Genomic DNA, 19,161 nt, shown 5'->3' with positions numbered 1-19,161 from the left:
TTAAGTAAGTTTGCTACTACAAAAAGATAGTTCAGGACTGGAGAAAATACTTTTATTTCTTCTTCCAAAACTGTCCATCTTTCTCTGTTGCACTCTTTCAGTTTCACGGGTTGCTAGTTAAAGACAGATACATACCAGAAATGACTATCTTAATGTCTACCATTTATGATAATATTATATTCCTCATTACACATTTACTACCAAATACTACAAGAGGTAGTTTTTAACTTTTCTAATTTATCAGTTCTTAAAGACTGAACTGCATAGAGAGTTAAAGTCAGTTAATAATAAACTTAGTTTCCTTAGCAACAATAAACTTAGTTTCCTTAGCAACCTTTTACAGAGAGTGAAAAATACTTGTAACAAAAACGGTCAGTCTATGGACCCCAGTATACTATGGACAGAGTATGAAAACCACTGATCTGGAAAAAAAAAAAAGGAGAAAGAATGATTTCATAAAATGCAACGGCTGAATTTCAAAAGCTATTGTTCATATCAAACCAAGGGAGTGAATGCATTGAATATTTTGCCAGAAATGTATTGACAACAGTTTCGTACAGCTTCTTCACAATAAAAAGGTTTTTTTCAAATATTAGCATTAAGTTTTCTTGCTTACTATTTTGGTATTACTTATTTGCTGTTATAAATCTGTGATAGGTGAAGAAATTGACTGTCAGTTGAGAATCACTAATTCTAAAAATATTTTTAATGCAAACTTTTCTGCAGTGACGATGTGTTTTTTTAAGTGATTTTTGCCACTGTGAAGTTACCAAATTATTGTGTTCTATATATAGATATACTTATATGTCTATATATATACAGGTGTGTGCTTCCAATTTTTTTTGCATGAGAAAGAAAAGCTACACTGGCTAGTGCATAATCTCAGAAGAGTGGAAAAAATCTGCTCTCCCTTAAATAGATGTCTGTGCTATATTGTCTGTCTATCATGTTTTCAGCATGGATAGTTTCTCTTCCTCCCTTCTGTCTATAAGCATTGTTGTATGGATACTTTCCTGCTTACAGCTCAGCCTAAAATATACAACTAATCAGGTTACAGTGTCACTTAAACCTGTGTTCAGTGTGTGGCTTTTGTACTCGCTGGCACAATGAACTTGCTTGATACAGGTAAAATACAGATTTTAAAGAACATAGATTAGGTTTCCACCTCAGCAGGCTCTTGAAGTCCTATGAAAGTGTCTTGGTCCCCAGATGTCTCTGTGGGATGTGCTTGGAATGCTGCTACAGAAATTGGCCTAAGCCTATGGCCGTTCCTAGTCATTGCTTACCTTGGGAGCCGATTTATTTGCATGATCTCCTCACGCTGTTCAGGTCAACTCCAGTTTTGACGAAGGAGTCCGAGAGTCTTTCCCACTCTATCTGCAATTCTGGAAGCAACTGGTTCACATTACTCCACGCTGCAACACTCATGGCTGTAATATTCGAGACTATTCTTATCTGTGCTTGCCACCAGTAACACTGAGGATCACATGCTTATTTGGCAAGATCCCATTTTCGGCACTTTAATTTGTCATATTATCTAACAGTGAAAACTCTATCAGGAACTTCCAGAAGGAGATTTTTACCTGTGTTGCTGTTTTACATACACACAGGAGGACTGAAAGTGCCTGTCATTTGCCTGTTTGATGGCAAAGTAGAGAATGAAAGGCCTTTGTTCTGTTAATTCTCTACAAACAGGGATCATTAGTGTTTCTACCAGTGTGTATTCACTTTCAGAGGCATTTAATCTCCCATGACAGCTTCTAAGAATGATCTTTTTCTTCTACCAAGGTAATGACAGAAGTCAGGTTAAAACAAAGGAAACTGTTACAGAAAAAAAGTCTAGGTATTTACATGTTGCTGGGATTTCAGTCTCCTGTAGTTCAGCTAGTTCTGGCTCCTGTTTGTAGCTTTTCTCTTTTTAAGTAGTAAAACACCAGAAGAAAAATGCAAGAGATGTAATAATAACTTTATTATTTAGGAAAGATGTTGGCTATTTTTCCTCAGACATGTAGAAAACATTATAACAGGATCAGTTCTAAGTTGGCTTTCGATTTAGACCAGCCTTTTGTCATTATGATTAAAGTAGCTTTTCAGTTTCTGATGTCTTCCTCAAGCTTCTTGGCCTAAATACTCAAAAAGAGTCGTTCTTTTTTTTTTTTTTTTTTTTGAGTGCATTGAAACCTAGATGCCTTCTGGGTACATAACATTTCAGAAAGTACCGAATTCTTGATTTCTGATGGTCATGTCCTTTCAAACTGTGTCAGGCTGAATAGCTGAACTACTGTTTCGACTTTTTATCTAATACTCTCCATCCTCTTCTATCTCATATTCTGTGGATAATAAATTTTGATTTTGTTTTCTTCTTGATGAGTATCATTGTGATGCAATGAAAGAAGTAGCATTATCCTCAGCATATCTTTCCATCATACAGAAAGGACGGGGGTGGAGAATCTTGTGACTCATAAGTGTAATAGACAAATGTTTAAATTGCTATCTTCGTGCCAGGTACCAACATTTTTGTGGCAAACAGTGGTGAGGAAATAAGAATATGTTTATTGCATGAAAGAATCTGCATTTGCATTATTAGACCTCCACTCCCCTGCCCGGAGCCATTGTTTTTCCGCTTTATGGTACCAAGGAGATTGGCACCACTGCACAGATATTTTGTCCTGGTCTTTCAGCAGAAAATACCTGCTATTACTCCCAGGTAGACAAACTGTCTATTGTGGGTATGTCTTTGACCAGCAGCACACAGAGCACCTCCCTTTGCTGGGGTGGTAAGCACATTGTGATTTGGGAGCTTAGCAAAAAGAAGATATTCCAAAGAGCAGTTTGGGGATTCCTTAGAGCTCTTTTACAGTTACCATGAAGTCATCTGTGTCCACGTGTTTCCTTAGCACACTGAAAAATCTAAGGAGTGTTGAGTGGCACAGAAAATTTAGTACTGCAAGATGTATGTCCACGCTTGGCTGGGCATCTTGAGAGTGTCTGTCCCTGTGTGTCGTCCCCCCCCCACCCCTCCCCACCCCAGACAGATGTGTTGTTCTCACTGAAGACCGTGGCAAGGCTTTCAATTACGGTGCAAATCCAGGGCAGGGGGGGCACAGGCGTTTTAGCTAGTTTCCCATGTTATCCCAAGTGTCTTACTCATCGAGCCCACATTACACACACTGGTTAGAATACCACACAGACTAAGCAGTTTCAGCAGGGGTTTGGGGACATGCAGTCTCTCTCAAGTATTTGAGCTGTGGGTGAAGTCTGTTCCTTGATAACACAGATTATGTGACTGCCCTGAAGCACCAGCAAGTCTGTGCTGGCACTGTTAGTAGGAAAGCGCTGCAGCTGCATCCCCATTGATCCAGCTGAGAGCGGACAGGCTCCTGTCAACAAAAGAAGCCTGTCTGAGCAAAGGAAGCTTGTACACCCAACAGAAGAGAGGTCTGAGTGGCAGTATCAAGCATGTCATGAAGTCACCAGAGTTAACAAAGGATCACAGTCAAATATAATGTGTCACAAGTGCCAATTAAATGCTTTTACAGTCTACTGCCTCATTGTTTAGGAGGATGGGTCCAGAGGGCAGACTTCATTAACTTTACTTTTGCTTTCTCAAGCACGTTGTTCTGAGGGGGCTGAGCGAGAGCTGCCTTGGTGAGTTTTGACTTACAATGGCTTTTGCAATCACCCTCTGTTGTAATATTTTCATCTTCTACAAAACCTAGCAAATCTTTCCACTGGCAATGCCAAGTAAGTGTTCTGTTTAGACAGTATGTGTGACTTTTTGAGAAAATCAAGCATTTCAATAAAAACCTGCTATAGAGCACTGACTAAAGAAACAAGAGGTTTTTGTTCTCCTCCAATCACAACACGCAAGAATAAAGCAGAAAATTTTTCTTACTCTGCCAGAATATGGATATGTGAACACAAATCCAGACAAAACCAAATAAAACTGTGAATTTGAGAGGTGAATATAAATATTCACAACAGCCTCTTTTCTTCCTCTTGTCATCTGTTTATAAACTCTTGAAATTTAATTCTGTCTAAATGTTGCTCCTTACAGAACAGCAGCCTCTGGATTCCTGTATCATCAGAGAGTGAACTTCGTTTCCACATCTGTGGGCTCCTATGTTGGCCCATACAATAAATTGGTTGGTTATGTATGACTGAATATGACAAATTCAGTCTTTTTTATGTAGGAAGATTCTTTATATCAAAATCTGCATATAAGGATAGGAGCTGCATTTTTTTCCACATCCAAAATTTTAATGCCTCTACAAATCCTCATTTAAAAGTTGTAGCTTTTAAATTGATTTGCTTCTTTTTAAATCAAGGGTGGTTTCAGAATGAGGTTATAGTTACTCTTTTCCCTGAGGAAAACTTGAGAAATAGGAATTTCTCTTGAGTTCCTTCTGCTGCTGGGTGTTTGCTGTACGGTTCTAGAGCTTTGGCTGAAACACTGATTCTCAGAGTATTGCGTCTGCTGTGCCGGGCAGGTGAGGCTCCATGAGGGTTTTGGTCTGGGTTTAAAAACAGTAGTAGCAGACAACCCTGTCTAGCTAGGAATGCTGTGTCTTGGGGCAGATATAAAGCAGGATCTGCAAGTCATTTCCAGTGGATCAGTGGTACATAAGGCAACAAGGAATGACAAATCACTGAGCTGGCCAGCCACATGCTTAGTGTGTTGGAAGGTAGATCTCAGTCACTCCAGTGGTTCTATTTAACAATTAGGCTACTTATCAGTGATTGAAATTTGTTTACACTGCCTGAACGGTTGCAAGTTTTGTTTGGCTCAAGTGCCAAGTGAGTATATTGATTGCACATGTCACTGGGGCTACTGTTAACAGCGCAGTCACAAATTGCCTTGATGTTGTGAAAATCATCTTATGGTCTTCAATTACAATTGATGATTGTGGTGTGCTTTTAACTAAATTCTTTGGGACATAGGAGGGTTCTGCCCAGCTGCACAAGGCTGCCTGTCACAGGACAATCTCAGCAGGCTGTGCCAAAAAAATGCCGAGGCTCTGAACTCTCATGATAAGGTGTCAGTGAATTGAAGGGCAGATATCACTTCAGCAGGGGTTGTGAGTCTTTTCATCACAGACACCAATCCAGTTCCAGTTTGCTGTACAGCTCATAGCTTGTTCTCTCCACAGTAATTTAAGAGTACGACAGCTCTTCGTCCTGATTGTAAAACAGGATTTTGGACCCGGTTGAAACAGTGGCTCTGATCCAAAACTTTCTTCAGCTGAGGAGTGACAATCAACACAAGTCCCAGATTGAGCCCCAGATTGGTATATGTGTGAAGGGCAACTTTGTTTTTCTCAGATTCTCAGAACTTCTTGTGTTTGAACTGCAGACGTGGCCTTTGAAAACCAGAGAGATTTATTTATAATTGGCTAGATTTGCAAGCTTGCTTTATTACATTATTTCCTGCCCAGAGTTTCTTAGTACTGAATAGAAATTATTATGAAAACTTCTTACTTCAGGGCATTTCTAGTCTAGCTGGTCTGAAGCAAAACCTGTCATTGCTGGTCCAGTTTTATTTCTGGAAAAATCTGCTAAACTGAGCCAGAGTTCAAGGGAAACACATACATACATAACATTCATGCACGCACTCAGTAAGTTAGTTCCAACTCCTGCTGTGGGACTTTTAACTTAATGCTTTTAAACTATACATGAACAGTTGCTTTGTTAACTTGATGGACGTCTTTTTCTTGCAGTGTCCTGTAAAGATTATTTTGCAAATGTATCTCAGAGTCAGGAATGTCCCTATTTTTTCTGTTTTCCCAACTCATTGGCTCTCAGTGGAGTAAAAGTGTTTTGGGGGATGGGAATCAGAGTCAGCATGAAGTGTGGGATTTCAGCCTAAAATGTAGTATGGAATCTTTACCTCTGAGCAGAACTGTAGTACATTATGCCAGAAGACAATTCAGGCTTGGCCAAGTAGAGATTAGCTGCTATTATTCTGGCTTTCTGTTACCAACTTTTTATGCTAAATCAGTAAGAATAAAAAAATCAGCTCATTTTAGAGATGGTAAAAAAGGTCAGGGAGTTGGTACTTACCTGTAATTTCCTGGTACTGGATGTGTGACATCTTCCATATACTGAGAAATCTCCAGAGTTCTGCATGATCTTCCTTTACTACTACAAGGGACTTTACCCACAATAGCAACAAGCTTCACAGGCACAGCTTTAGAAATACGCAAGAGCTCCATCCAAAGCCTATTGAACTTATAAGTGCATTTTCTAGATTTTAATGGGGTTTCAATTAGATTGTCAGGGAATTTAGTGAAGCTGTTTCTGACGTTTTGTGTGGTAACAATCTGCAGGGCAAGCCTCTGACCACACTTCAGCAATTTGAAACTCAAAAGATCTCAGTGTGGAAAGTCTGTGCTTCATTAGCCTGCTTTAAGGGGAGGAGGCTTAACATGCAATAGAAATGAGTATAAAACTGCTTACTTAAGGACATTTCTAGGCACAGTTTGTTGCAGAAATCCATTTTTTGTTCCTGTTGGGGGCTTCCTTCCCAGCCCTTTATGGTTTGAAAAAGAATTCATCTCCATAAGCCCTGCAGGATAAATTAAAATCAGGACAAGAATGTATTGGAAAAGGAAGTTTCCATCCCACAAAAACTTCAGAATTTCAACACCAGTTCTAGTTTCAAATCAAGATGAGGATTTGACATTTCAAAGCTTTACAGAGAGTGAAATATTCCCTAGACCTCTGATTCAAAGATGTCACTATTTTCTTTCAAACTGTGTCCACCAAACCATTACTCTGAGATGTACATTAGAGATACAATATCCCTATTCACTCCTTTGCTTAGCAAGCTGATGAAGCATTTCGTTCTGTGGTGCTTACTTTCATGATGAGTCCTTGATCATCCCCCAGTCAGATGAGTATGCCCATGGGTCAGAGTCTCAGCAGGCTTTTCTAGCTCTGCAGCATAAGCAAATCTACTTTTTTCTGATAGCTGGGTCTCCCCTAGAGTGTCACATCTTCGGCAACCTGGTAACAGGCATTTCAAAACGTCCTATCTATGTTTCATGCATTTTTCAGGTGAATGGTGAAAGAAAAAATTCTGCCTTCCTGGTCCTTGCTAACTCTGTGCAGATTTCTGGGGGCATGGTGGCATATTTTTACCCATATGTTCATCTTTTGCAGTAGTTATCTACAGCCTTGAAGGAGAGGGAAAATAATATCATGGAAATTATATACTCTCAACTCAGTAAAATATGTTTCTTCTGCTCATAGAGACAGAAGTTGCTATTCTCATGAGTATGTTTTTCAGGAGCACTTTTATATTTCCTTTTCTGATCTTTTACTTTCATAAGGGTCCAGTCTACATAATATTTCCAAGTAAGAGCTACTAAAAAGTGATATAAGAGATTTAGAGTAGGGATTTTCATTTTAAAGAATCAGTGATTCCATTGCAAACACTACCAACCTTTTGCTAAATGTAGTTACCCCAAAAAGATGGAAGAAGTATTTCCCTAGGTGGTTAAGAAAAAAAAAAGAAAACAACCCACCGGTGGTCTTGGAATATTTTTTTATTTCAGGAGTTGATTAATCATTCATAAGTGGGGTTTTTTATGAAAAAGAGAAAAAGGCTCTGAAGAAACCTTGGGGAGAAATAGGAAATTTAATTAATTTCATTAAAATTTCTAATAGCATAAATTTATCTGAGAGACTATCAAGTACAGGAAGATTAAAACATACTTTGTTCATGCCACACAAGTTTTGGTGTTTATAAGAGGTCTCCATATTGCTCCTACTTCCATTTCAGCAAAAGAAATACTTTTATACTATACACTGGCAGTAGGTGTCCAACTCAAAATGAGCAGGGAACCACAATATAACTTCCTTTCACACCTGAGATTTTCCTGGCAGTTTCCTCTACAAGTTGTGACTTAGCTCCAAATTACTCAATTTATAAGTTAACTTTAATCAGACTACACCCTATGGCAACATGTTAGCTAATGATTCATAAAGTTAAAAAGGCTTTAAAGTAGTGAAGCCTGCCTTCGAAATTGGTGGTCTCATACCTGGATTTAAGATTCATCCCTTTTGTATCCAGGCAGTTCATATGTTCTTTTCAAAATAGGCAAAGGCATATAGATTTGTATACAACTCTAGACTGAATTGCTGAGTGAATATAAAATATGTTATGAGCACCTATGAAAGGGAATTCCAGCCTTTCCTCTGATGCCTTGGTGCCTCAGCAAGACCTTTCTCACTGTGGGTGCTAGTAAGCTGTAATATTCTGAAGGAGATAAAGCTGATTTATAGGCATCATGTCATACAGTTTTCAGGTCATGCAGATGACTTTTTTTTTCGCATCTTGTCTATACAGGGATATTCATGAATGTTAAAGCAAACCAGTCTCTGTATACCAGCTTCTGTAGGGGTATTCTCATTCAGAAAAAAAACAGACCTAAATGTTACATGGTATCACTGATGTAATTTTTTTAGGTCTGTACTTGGAAGCTCTGTATGGAGTAGTCACAATCAAGATAATCTTAACTTTGCTTCAGCTATCTAACCATTACTGTAGTGGTACTTATGATAAAATGTCTCTTGTAGTCTTGATATGACTAGGTTTTCAGGGAAATGTATCGTTTATGCATGACCATTATTCCATTCACCCTCATTAATTCCCTTGGAGACATTGTAATATAATGCAAAAGCATTGAAGACTGACCCAGTTCTGACCCAGTAGAAATGGGTAAAGTCAAAGAATTTTGATGATAGATATCATCAAGCCTGAAACTGAACCTGTAATGATTTAAATTAAATTTATTATACTATCAACATAGCAGATAACCAAAGAAAGTGCTATTGTGCCACTAGTAAAATAATGATGTTAGAAATGGGTATTTAATTGCTAAAAGTAAACACTGGATATTAATCCAAGCCTAAGTTTTCACAGGCAAGTGAACATGAAGTGTCAAACCCAGAAGTACATCTCACCCTAACAGAGGTCTGCAGCTCTGCACACTAGATTTGCACAAATAAGTAATACTGGTCTCAATACTTAAGTAACCAAGTTACACATGCAGTTTGTATGAGTCTGCATAGTAAGTACTCTGTTTGCTCTTATCAGTTTCTAGGACTCAACTCTCTGATATAACTGAAACTCACAGATGCAGGAAAATTTAAAGCTGAAATAAACACTTCATTAAAAATTCCCTGTGTTTATATATACTTTGGCTTAGAGTCTTAGAGCAAACTCCTCAGAAGTAGAATTTATACACAAATATTTTTCCATTACTTACTGTGTATGCCAGAATGTTAAAGCCTTTTATTTTCCAGTATGTATGAAGTTAATTATAACATCGTATGGACTTGCTGAATTTCTTGGGTTTCAATTATTTATGTGCAAAATTCATAACTTGGATGTAGAAATGTAAGTTCAAACAAAAGGCCTACATTCAGCACTATGCTAAATAAATTTATATTCTGTTTCTTTAATTTTAAATGCATTTAATTCTAAATTTATATTTTATTCTCCTTAGAACTTTTTTTTTTTTTACAAACTCAGAAACCTAGTTCATCCATTCAGCTTTTTAGGTTTTGAATCAAACAATTTGCATATAAGCGTAAAGCCAGTTTCAGAGCAGGTAATTGCACTTCTGACTTTCAGTTCTTTGTTTTAACCATTTCTTCCTGTTTATCAGATCTTTAACAATGTCAACACAGGCAGTGATAGCATGGAATAAGATTATTGTCAAACATAATTAAAACCACATGGTTTTCCTAACTGCAGAGCAGATAAAATTTCACTGAGATCTCAGCCATGTTGCCATTTATCTGTGCTGCTCTTTATTTTTATCTATCTGTCTGCTCCATATCTCTGTTATTTATCTCAAGCATTTTTCTTTTTGAAACTATAATAAGTGAAATTTTTTTTGGTGTCTGTCCAATAAATGTTCACAGTGCCCTAAAAAACAATCTCCAACAATACTCTTTTCTTTCTCTGGACTCAAAAGCCATCGAGTACTAACCTGCTCGCTATCTCACATCTGAATTCAGTTCAAACTCCCAGCCAGATTTGCTCAGCCTCTTTCATTGCTAAGGCACTTTACAGCCATCTAGAGATGCCTAGAGAGAAGCTTGGTGGCAGTTAGTTGCAGAGATGGATCGAGCAGTCAGTCAGTAGATGCTCATATTGAACTGCACATCTTTCTTTCTTGCCAGATCGTTGGCTGTGACCACCAGCTGGGAAGTGCTGTCAAAGAAGACAACTGTGGGGTTTGCAATGGTGATGGGACCACCTGCCGGCTGGTTCGAGGCCAGTATAAGTCCCAGCTCTCAGCAAATAAACGTAAGCTGTCCCTTCTGGTCAAGTGCCATCTTCCCCTCTTAGTGAAATACGCATTTCTTGCAAGATATACTTCACTCTTTCTCAGGCAGTTGCATGGTCATGGTCAGTCTGGCTGTCCCCACAGTTTTTTTTCTCTCATGGGTTAAATTAGGCTTGCTCAGACTACAGCTCTGGCTGTGGGGGTGGACAGAGGATTGTGGGAAGGTGCCACCAATAATTTTCCCATCTCTGTTAGCTAGTTGCTTGTAAGGAGGGGCAGAATGAGAAGAGCTGCTTCTACTCATTCTGGTCTGGCTGTACACAGCTGGCCAGGCATAGAGGACACAGTCAAGACTGCTCTGAACAGTGGTTTATGCTGCTCTGCAGCAGAGGGGCACCCTGGGGGGATGGTGCTGCCAACATGGCAGAGTATTCCCTCCCAGACTGAGATATATATATATATATATATATACTGTACTGACTCAGTCCTGGGGTGGACTGAGGTGCCTGAGTCATCAGGAGGTGGCTACATGGGCGGGTACAGGCAGATATGGGCTTACCTGCACACTGAGACAGCTTCAGCTCAGGATGGTAAAGAGCACTAGTGTGCCCCAGTGCCAGGGTTAGTGTATCCTGGACGCCAGGCAGGCTTTTCTCCTTGGTTGCAACACCACAGACGCAGCTATAGTTTTGGGAGGAAAGATGGGGCATGTTTGGGCAGTTTGAAGGAAGGGTAAAAAGACAGGAAGGGTGGAAGGAAGAAGAGAGGGAGGGAGGCAGAGAGGCACGTTGGGAAGAAGGGAGGGAGGGATAACTCTCATAAGAGTTCCATTGCTGAGGCAGAACTGCACATTAGAGTGAAAAGGAAATATTTCACAAAGATTTAGGAATGGAATTTCACCTCATTGTTACTGTTTCTGCAATGTGAATTGATTCAGAACTCTCCAGGCTGCTTGAGAGACCACAGTATTTGTGAACTTTCTTGGCAAATATGTCTTCCTGTAAGAATAATTCATTGCTTTTCAGTTGCTTTGTGGTAAAAAGGTGCTTCTCTCTCTTCTACTGAGGATAAAGACACTAAATATTATAGGCAGTACTAAATTTTTAGTGAAATATAGTCTCTATGTTGAATGGTTTGCTATTAATGTCATATAGGTAGGATGCTATATAGGTAGAAGAGCAGATGGCAGAAAGCATATTATTAGAGTGAGACAAATGTGAAAAAAATGTCAGAGAATGGATAGCTTAAACATATTTGCATGCCAATAATTTTTATACAGAACTGAAGTAGCTAATCAGATTTTGTATGCAGTCTGTATAAACCACGTGGCATTATTCTCTCCCCTGCTATAAACATACATGTAGTTAGGCAACACAGTACAAATTTCAAATACACCAAAAGTAAGTGTTCCTTTGAATTGGCTTTTTATGGTTTTAAAGACACACTTATGGATCTCCTTCACATGTATGAATTAATATGAACTCTTTTTGTGTTTTGCTTCCACTTTATAGAATCATAGAATAGTTTATATACATGCTGTGAAAATTACATGCTGAGAATTTAAATTTCAAAAAGCTTTTAAAAATCTACTCTGTGTTTATTTTCTGCATTAATCTTCCCCAGGGTTGTTTAAATATCTGTCACTTTGGCACTTTTTCTGTGTCAGCATCTTGCTAATTTGTCACTGTAAACGTAGCTACATTAGCATATCTGGGATCAGAGCCTGATATACTTTCTGGAATGACTGGCTTATATTTGGCTAGTCAATAGCTTAATTCCCAGCTATCTCTACAAAATAATCCTCATTTCTCAAGAATTAATGTCATATTTTGTCCATGGTGTGAACAAGGTGTTAAAAGTCTATGTGAGCCAGACTGCTGTGGAACATAAGAAAAATCAGAAGGAGCATGTGCAACAGTGACCAGATATCAGTGAAGGTGTTCTGTGGACTCACTTGGAATTTTTGTTTGCCTAACAGAGTACAGCATTCAGGTTTGAGCACCGTGCGAAGGAAACTGGACAGTGACCTTTATTCCAGTGCTTTCCCAACAGTTTCTAAGTTGTTTGTATCTCAAAACCACCCCAGATACAGGGATGAGCTCATCAAACTCAATTCATTTTCTCTTGGTGGCATTATCCAGTTCACTTCTCCATGCTGTTTATGTGAGAAGGATAGGAGCATAGGAGAAGGATATTACTAGAAAGAAATTCATAGAGCTTTTAAACACTTAACACTTGCTATGGGAACAGCTTCTTCAGTATTTATAAGGGTATATATCTCTTCCAGTGGCCTCAGAAAGAGAAGCATAGAAGGGCAGGAGGCAATGTAATATTGAATTTTCTCCTGCATTTTTGTGAAAAAGGAAGTACCTGTGTCTATGCTCTTGTTTCTATTAAAAAATAAATAAACAAAAAGCCAGAAATATCCTTTTCTCTTAGTTTTAAGCTTGGGTGCAAAAAACCCCAATTCTTTCCTTTTTTTTTAATATCTCATTTTGGAAAGAGTGTATGTATCTTCCTATGGAGATAAGCTATATTTAAGCATGCTTCTCTGTATTCACCATGGAGCTGGAGAGTTTAGCCCACAAGTGGTGGGTGAAGTCTGCTGATCACCTTGTGCAAAGATAGTATTTCACTAAAAAAAAGGATTGACATCTACTGCTGAAGTAAATTACATTTGAAAGAGAATTGTAGAAATTGCTATGCTGAGACAGAATAGATACTTCTCTGACTAGTAATCAGATTGCCATGGTTTTCAAAACCAGATGCAGTTCCAAATTTCAGTTGAACAGCAGTAGTAATGGGGAAATAGAAACAAATCCATTTTTCATCATGAAAACTGACAGACCATTTGGACAACATCCATATTCAAAATCCAAAACCAGAAGAAACTTATCTCTCATGGGAATCTGGTGTATGTACCTGACGTATAACCTTTACCTTAATTCTTGCACTTTCTTCACAACCCTGGGCTGCTGTTCTTTCAGTTATCTGGGACCCTCCCTCACCACCCTGTACATCCCCTTGAGAAAAACCAACAACTCATTAATACATTTTCTTCCTTTTCTTCAGAGTGCATCACACAGCTGCTCCACAGTCTGCCTGTCTGCTTATTGTTGGAAGGAGCTGTGGTTAAATATTACCGTGCTTAATTCCACATGTCTCTTCACAGGAAATGTCTCCTTCTTATCACTGTTAACCTTAGGAAATCATCCTTCAGTCCCTACTGCTTCTGCTTGTAAAAGCAGGAAGCACTGTGATAAGCATAAATCCCACTGAGATTTACATATCGCACAAAGTGTGCTAGGATTTCAAATGGAGAGAAATGACAAAATCAGGTGAAATACAGTCCCAGCAAGACCCTGGAGCAGAAGAGACATACTACAAATACATAGTATATAAGGTTGCATGATTTAAACTGCAACGTATCAGTGAGTGGTTAACTCTCAAGCACAGAGCTCATTGCTGAGAGACAGTCAAATATAATGACATATGACTGTCTTTAAATAAGACTTGCAAAGAGACCATTAATATTTTTTGAAAAATTGAGGTTATTGTTTTTTTCTAGGCTCATTCCAATAAACATGATATATATATTATACAGCAAAATGATGTGTCATTCTCATGGATTTTTTTTCCCCAAAATGGATAAAGTGTATTTATCCTAGTAGGTATCTTGAATGTGACTGCCAGAATGGTACCAATAAAATCAGCATTAAAATAGCAATATTATATTTAAAGAATTTTGTAAGACTTGAATATTTGTCTTTCCAAATGGAAAATCTGAATTCTGTGTAAAAATGAAGGATGTCTACCTTGGCCTGTTAATGTGATATCCAAGATGTGTATAAGCAGAATGTGTGCTGAATAGAGTTTAGCCCCAGTGGTACAGAAGTCTTAGGAGATGCTGTAATTTCTGGGTAGATTGAGGAAACCTCTCAAATCAGATTTTGAAAGAGGTGACAAAGCTCAGAAGAGCCTGGGCTTCATCTCTATGCAATTCTTGTGACATTCAGAGATTTATCAGACTGACTACATTTACCCCTTCACTTCTAGGATATTAAGAGGTCACAAAAGTATGGCTATTTTATCCCATAAATCTCTCCAATATAAAAGTGGCAGAAATTCCTATGGCACTTGACTGAATTTAAAATTTAAAGGGGTTATAGTTCACATTTTCAACACATAGGATTGAATGAATGAATGAATGTGGTTTTTAGAAGTCCCTGTTTCCTGTAGCCTTCAATTTTTCCCTTGTCTCCATTTTTTATATAAAATGACAAAATTAATAACTATTTTGCTGGTAATTGAGAGTGCTGATCTAGCTAGGCTGGAACAGTTATGCGAGTTTGGTCTGGTCAGAAACTTAAGGCCCCATCTCATATGTTTGGATGAAAATATGTTTTTACGGGCTGAGTTAGACTTACCTGACAAAGCAACGCATTGCTTTGGGAATAGAGCTATGGTTCTTGCTAGCAGTCATTACATGACACAGGTGTGAGTGGCAATAATGAACAGATGGTAAAAGGGGCTTCATTCCTCTCATTTTTATCACCTTCCCCCAAAAGAAAACCGGTTAGGCACGCATACTTTTTCTTTCCCAACTCCTAATTATAGCAGAAGGATAGGGAAAGGTGAATGAAAAACCTAGGCATGCTGGGTAGTCTAGGTCAGTGTTCTCTGGGCACTAACTCCACAACCCAGGCAGAGAACTAAGAACATTTTCTAGCATCTATCCACACCTTTCTTTACTGTCTCCCTTTGGGAAATTACTGAGGTTGCTGTCTCTTTAGAATTGCTGACCAAACCAACTTTCACAGCAGCATGTGACCTACATTCTAATTCACACTTCAGTTTAAATCCAATTGCAAAGCTTCCAAGGGCTTCACAGGTGCAAGTTCCTTCTCTAAGGCCTGTTTACAGTCTAATGGGCTTCTGTTTTTCAAGGGACTTTCTGTTAATGGTGTGGAAAGGGAAGCAGAATTATAGCACTTCTTAACATTAAAATAAAAGGTGTTAGAGGGAGGCATGCCTGAGGGAAGTGGGAGATCACCACAAAGCATGGGCAGGGTTGTGAAGAAGCTGTAGCGTTCAACTGGGAGAGTCAAATGAAGGAATGGGCGCTTCTGGTTTAACATCAGAATAGGCTTATGCTTCTCTACTTCACCACAAACATCAGTTCAAAAGCCATGGAAGAGGTTTAAGTGGACCCATGGTGAAATAGCCAGCTATTGAGATTGAAATCCAGAAATGATTGTGAAGAAGTTGAGAATAAAGAAAACCAAGAGGTTTTGGTTTTTCCAAGTAGAAGGTTCTTATCACATTTAAGGAGTTCTACAGATCTGTGATGTTCTCTCATAATTCATAGAGTTGTTTAATTGGTCTAAAAGCTTTATTTTTGACTGACTTGTAAGTACCTATTTCACTGCTTGTTTAAAAACAGATGAGAATTTCTTTGCTTGTTTACTCCATGCATTTTTGCCTTCCCACAGTGGATGATACGGTGGTTGCTATTCCCTATGGAAGCAGGCAAATTCGCCTCATGCTGAAAGGACCCGATCATTTATGTAAGCAGAAGTTAGTGTACATTTGTTTATGAAAGTCTTGCTAACCCGCAATGTTTTATTTTCACTGTGGTATCTGATGTCTCTCTCTCAGATCATTGATTTTGACACAGGGATGAATCCTGCCCTCAGAAGTTCTCCAAGGACCTAGTTACATCAGTGTTACACACTCTTCAGAGTAGAGCTTAGCTAACACTGCAGAATCGTTTGCCCCTGCATAATTTCTCAGTCATTTCTGATTGCTTGTCCTTTGGCTTGCTCACTTGGTGCCAAGTGCTTTTGTTACAAATTAATAAAATATATCCTAGTGAGTGAAGAAGTATTGAGAACAGGGAAGTATAAGCTTCCCTACAGCTGAGCTTAGCCATCAAGCTGCTCATAACTTTAACATATGTTTCTGTTTTGATAATTGCTCTTACTTCATAGATGGACACAAATGCACACATGCACATACAAAAATTTGATCAGAAAGAACATGCAAAAGACAAACCCTGCTCCTTAGTAGTGATATTGCTAGAGTTAAGACCAATAAGTGCTGCTAGCTCATCCCTTTGTAGATATAACACTTGCCTGCTTTGTCTGACAGGGAACTCTGTATGCCAGCAGTTGTGTATGCCTCTTCTCCATGAGAAGGGTTGCAGGATTTGAGAACACTCCAGGAGAACTGAAGGCAAATTCATTTATTTCATTAATAGAAACTCTGTTCATCCCTCTCTCTGACTTTATAATGCAGTAGCTGCTCACAAGCTGCTCCTTATTTCATCAGCAGCAAATGGACACTGCAGTGTCGGTAAATGGGATTTACTGCCAGGAAAGACACAAACTGTACTTCATAACCTCTTAGAAGCACAAATTATTGTAAGATAAGTAGGTTTCCTGTTTTCCTTTTCCAAAACGTAATAGGAGCTTCCTGTAGTACAGACCAGTTAGAGTTCTTTAAGCTTGTCAGTATAAATAAAAAAGTTAGTGTCAGCAAGGAGGTGAAACACCAAACTATTCTCACCCTCTCCAGATTTCTTTCACCCAAAGAGCTTCTACTGAGTGGCAAAATGAGGGTAGGTTTATCAGTCCTGTTCTGTAGCTCACTGCTTGTGTTGAGGAAACAGTGGGCACACCATAATCTTTTAATGGTTCTTTAGATTTAAAGCTATGAATAATGAACAGCAAATTACAGGTTACAAACTAAGGAAAAAATGTATTATGTTCTTCTTACAAGTTCAAATGCTGCCTGCACTTCAGTTTTTGAGTGTCCCTTTGGGTATTCCTGAGCTGCTCTAGAATGGTTGCTATTACTTTCCCAGTAAATGATTTGTACTTACCCTTTCTCTCCTGTCTTCTTTCCCAGTACAGATACTTTCTTCCAAGTTAGAAAAATTTCATACTTTTATTATTTTTTCAGTGAAATTGAGCTATAACACAGCTTAGAGATTTTAGTAGGAGAGATAAATCTAAAGGTGTCTTCACTCAGGCCATATCACATTTTACAGCAAAAAGATTTCAATGAGTGAGGTCTGCCCGAGACACTGGTTGAGTTTAGATTAACTGCTCTGTGTAAACATTAATAACTCCAAATACATCTCTTTCTTGTTTCACATGTCTCCATGAATCTTTCTGTTCACCCATCAAAGGATTTTATGTATGTATGAGATAAAATAAGTTGAGAGGGAGGGAGTATTTTGCCCTATGAACTTTGATTGTGGGAGAAGTTAACAGGGGGCTAATAATATACAGACAAGTCTTAAAACCATCTTTATCCCTGACACATGCAGTCTTGTCCAGAAATAAGTATATGGCTGAGTGCATCACAAAGGATGTTACTAGTCTCACTGAAAATGAAAGAATTCATTAATATGGAGCAAATTCTTAGTGTACTGCATCAGCAACTTCCTTCATGAAATAATTCCCATACGCCATCCTGAAAAACAGTCATATTACTGCAATTAACTTTTCCCCCCAAATTAACAACTTCATATGTGCTAATAAAAATGTTTTTCCCATTTACTGTCTCTGAAACTATTATTTCATCACAGATTAATAGTATGTCCACATCTAATTAAGATTTTGCCTTAGCTTCCTCTCTGCGTGGGAGATTTTGTGCATAATTTCACAGATACACGTGAAAGCATTAGTTTTGCAATCCTTCATGATGAAATCTGTTGTCATTTTGAAATAACTACCAGAAACCAGTCACTGGTGAACATGCTGTATAACAATTTGGAGTTGGTGGGGAGGTTGGCTAGATGATGGAGCAGATCTATTTTCCAACTGTTTATTTCTATTTAATCAATTATTTAATATGTTTTTTACATTTAGCAATCAAAAGTAACTGCCACAAAGCAGTATCTTAATTAATGCCCAGTTTTGGGGATCTGTGGATGCAGAGATACAGAGGGAGAGCTCAGGAGGGTTCAGCACTCCCTATTCTGCTGGAATGGATCAGACTACTTCTGGAGAGGAGGAAAGGACTGCAGTCATACTGATTTTTTTCCTGGCTGTCTTGCTTTCAGTTAATTGTCTACCATAGCAACACGTGGTTAGTGACTGATCTTTGAACTAGAAGAGGGAACAGCAACTTAACAAAGCCAGCACTCATGGGTGAAGGTCTGAGTCATGCTCCACATAGGAGAGTGACTTCCTAAGAGTAAGTTAAATAACCACAAATATGCCTAACTAGGAATGGATTAATGTATCTGGAAGAAAGTAAAAACATGACCTATTGGTGAGAACGTGAACATGGATCTTGAAACTAAGAGTTGAATAAAGCCAAAAAGCTGATGAAGAAAAAATAATGAACATGAAAGTATAGGAATGTGAATGAACTGTGGAAAAGAACAAAAGAGTTGCATTGTCACTAATTTAGGAGGCAAATCTTTACCACCCCTGTTTTGTGTTGGGGCTTTTTTCTGCTCTTACTACAAATTATAATGCTCTAGTTTCCAGTTATTTGTTTGCATTTGTCAGATTTGGAAACCAGGACTCTCCAAGGTGTGAAGAGTGAAAATACCCTCAGCTCCACAGGCTCCTTCCTCATGGAGAATTCTAGCATTAGCTTCCAAAAGTTACCTGACAAGGAGATATTGAGAATACCTGGGCCTCTCACTACAGACTTCACTATCAAGGTAAGGGTCATTGGTCATTGACCATTTACAGCACCAAAAAGTAAAACCAAGATGCATTAGAATGATTAAAGAGATTTTCCTAGACTTTCATTTTCCAGTAGACATTTACCAGAAAGCCTAGCTCTCAAACTCTATGTGAAATTCTTTACAGCTAAATATCTGATAACACTCCTCAGG

At 38.5% G+C, this 19,161-nt stretch overlaps 1 protein-coding gene across 2 annotated transcripts in view; it reads left to right on the top strand.

The window, feature by feature from the left end:
• ADAMTSL1 (ADAMTS like 1) overlaps positions 1–19,161 on the top strand; it is a 183,501-nt gene that overhangs the window by 46,486 nt on the left and 117,854 nt on the right. For both annotated transcript variants that reach the window (XM_061359996.1, XM_061359995.1), the window contains exons 5-7: positions 10,195–10,321; positions 15,794–15,868; positions 18,827–18,984. In XM_061359996.1, the coding sequence (XP_061215980.1) occupies positions 10,195–10,321; positions 15,794–15,868; positions 18,827–18,984 (360 nt within the window). The remainder of the gene's footprint in view (positions 1–10,194; positions 10,322–15,793; positions 15,869–18,826; positions 18,985–19,161) is intronic.

The sequence above is a fragment of the Neopsephotus bourkii genome, unplaced genomic scaffold (assembly GCF_033783945.1).
Source record: "Neopsephotus bourkii isolate Nb327-2 ecotype Australia unplaced genomic scaffold, CSIRO-AGI_Nbou_v1 NB_1002, whole genome shotgun sequence".
In the NCBI taxonomy this organism is placed as follows: Eukaryota; Metazoa; Chordata; class Aves; order Psittaciformes; family Psittacidae; genus Neopsephotus; species Neopsephotus bourkii.
Note: the sequence above shows the minus strand (reverse complement) of the source record. Positions and strands in the feature narration are given on the sequence as shown.